The following is a 1,720-nucleotide window of genomic DNA, read 5'->3' as shown; positions in this document are numbered from 1 at the left end:
AATTTCACCTTCTGAGAAATATAAAGGTAGTATTTACCAAGAAACAAGTAACAAGTTAAAAATGCAAATGTCACATACAACCTAATAGTATCATGAATAATCAAAGTATTATTTTAAAAGCAAATTCAAGTAGATACTAGACACAAATTATATAAAGTTATTAAACTGTACAATGAAATGCTAAATGCTAATCCCATGACAATGATGTCAAATGTGACAAATAAACCAAGTTAATTTCAATTTGAATGTATGTACAAATACCAAAATACAAATGATTGGCCCCCTTTAAAATAATTTTCCAAAAGTTACCAAGTTTTATCTAGAAAATTATAATAGGAGAGACTTACAACAGGTACATAAATCAAATCAGAGAAAGCGGTTTGGCTTTCTAATCATACGTCCTCGACGATTCAAATGATACTGTGGAATTGGGATTGTCTCGTCAGGTTCAGGATCTACATTGGTAATTGGGTGATGAACAACTGATGGACTTGACGGACGATCCAAATTTCTCCCTGATTGTGGGTCTGCAGTTTTACCAGTCGAAAACTCATCATCGTTGCTATCATCATCAGACTGCAGGTCTGGTGTCCCCTGGAGTTGCTGTTGAACATCTGACATCTCAGCAGGCTGCATGTCTGACGTCAGGTTAGAATCTGGCTCATTTCCTGTTTCATATGACGGGTCAGACTCAAGGAGGTATAGTCTTTGAACAGGTCTCACAATTGTTCCATTGGCTGTATGAACATGTGCTACTCGTATTTCACCATCTTTTCCAGGAACCAAATGTACAACACGTCCTAGGGGCCACTGGATCCTCTTTGAATGGTCATCACCAACCAACACTAAATCTCCTAACTTGAGATCATGTTTCTTTCCTTTACTAGCAAACAACTGCAGCTGACCAAGATATTCAGCTACAAATCTCTTGTGTAGTTGTTTCTTTACTTGTTGCGAATGCTTCAATTTCTTGCTCAAGTCGGATGAAGTAATGAAGTCATATTCGGGGACTCCCGTGTCCTCCAAATCATGTAGGAACATACTGGGTGTTATACAGGATAAATCTGTTGCATTGTTGGAGACGTATGTCAAGGGGCGTGCATTTATCACTGATTCTACTTCACACAACAATGTCTGGAGCTCTACATAGTTTACTGAGGTACGTCCAAGAACACGACGCAACAGATTCTTCATCAAACCAATCAATCGCTCCCACCATCCCCCCCACCATGGTGCTGTAGGAGGGTTGAAGCGCCACTCTATTCTTCTAGCCGAACTGTAGTTTGCGATCATGTCCCAATCAAGTTGTGCACACAGATTGTCAAAACCGGTAAAGTTAGTGCCACAGTCACTATACATAATGCTAGGACGTCCTTGTCTACTGGCAAATCTCCTGAGAGCTTGTAGGAAACCAAGAGTTGAGATATTGGAGACCAACTCTAAACGGACAGCTCGGTATATCGCGCAGGTGAAAAGACAAATCCATACCTTTTTCGTCCCTCCTTCCTCCTTGATATATAGGGGACCAGCAAGGTCTACTCCTGTTACCTCAAAAACGTTTGCTTGCCGGACACGATCCAATGGTAATGGTGTTGGGACAACTTCTAGCCTCTTTACCTTGTGTTTCTTACAAGTCAGGCAATCATTCAGAGCATGGTTGACCGATCTTCGGCCGCTTAAGATCCAAAACCTTCGTCTCAGTAAAGCTAACAGTGTCTGG

General features: G+C 40.9%; 1 protein-coding gene across 1 annotated transcript; it reads right to left on the bottom strand.

The window, feature by feature from the left end:
• Positions 1–366: 366 nt before the first annotated feature.
• Positions 367–1,359, bottom strand: LOC103524022. The gene has a single exon (XM_008489030.1). It carries the CDS (start codon positions 1,357–1,359, stop codon positions 367–369), a length of 993 nt encoding a protein of 330 aa, XP_008487252.1.
• Between the last annotated feature and the right edge of the window lie 361 nt (positions 1,360–1,720).

The sequence above is a fragment of the Diaphorina citri genome, unplaced genomic scaffold (assembly GCF_000475195.1).
Source record: "Diaphorina citri unplaced genomic scaffold, Diaci psyllid genome assembly version 1.1 scaffold78150, whole genome shotgun sequence".
NCBI lineage: Eukaryota > Metazoa > Arthropoda > Insecta > Hemiptera > Psyllidae > Diaphorina > Diaphorina citri.
This window is presented reverse-complemented; position numbering and strand designations above follow the sequence as displayed.

Excerpts from the sequence above, each read along its gene's own strand:
- LOC103524022 (XM_008489030.1), bottom strand. The coding sequence starts at position 1,359 with ATGTATAGTGACTGTGGCACTAACTTTACCGGTTTTGACAATCTGTGT.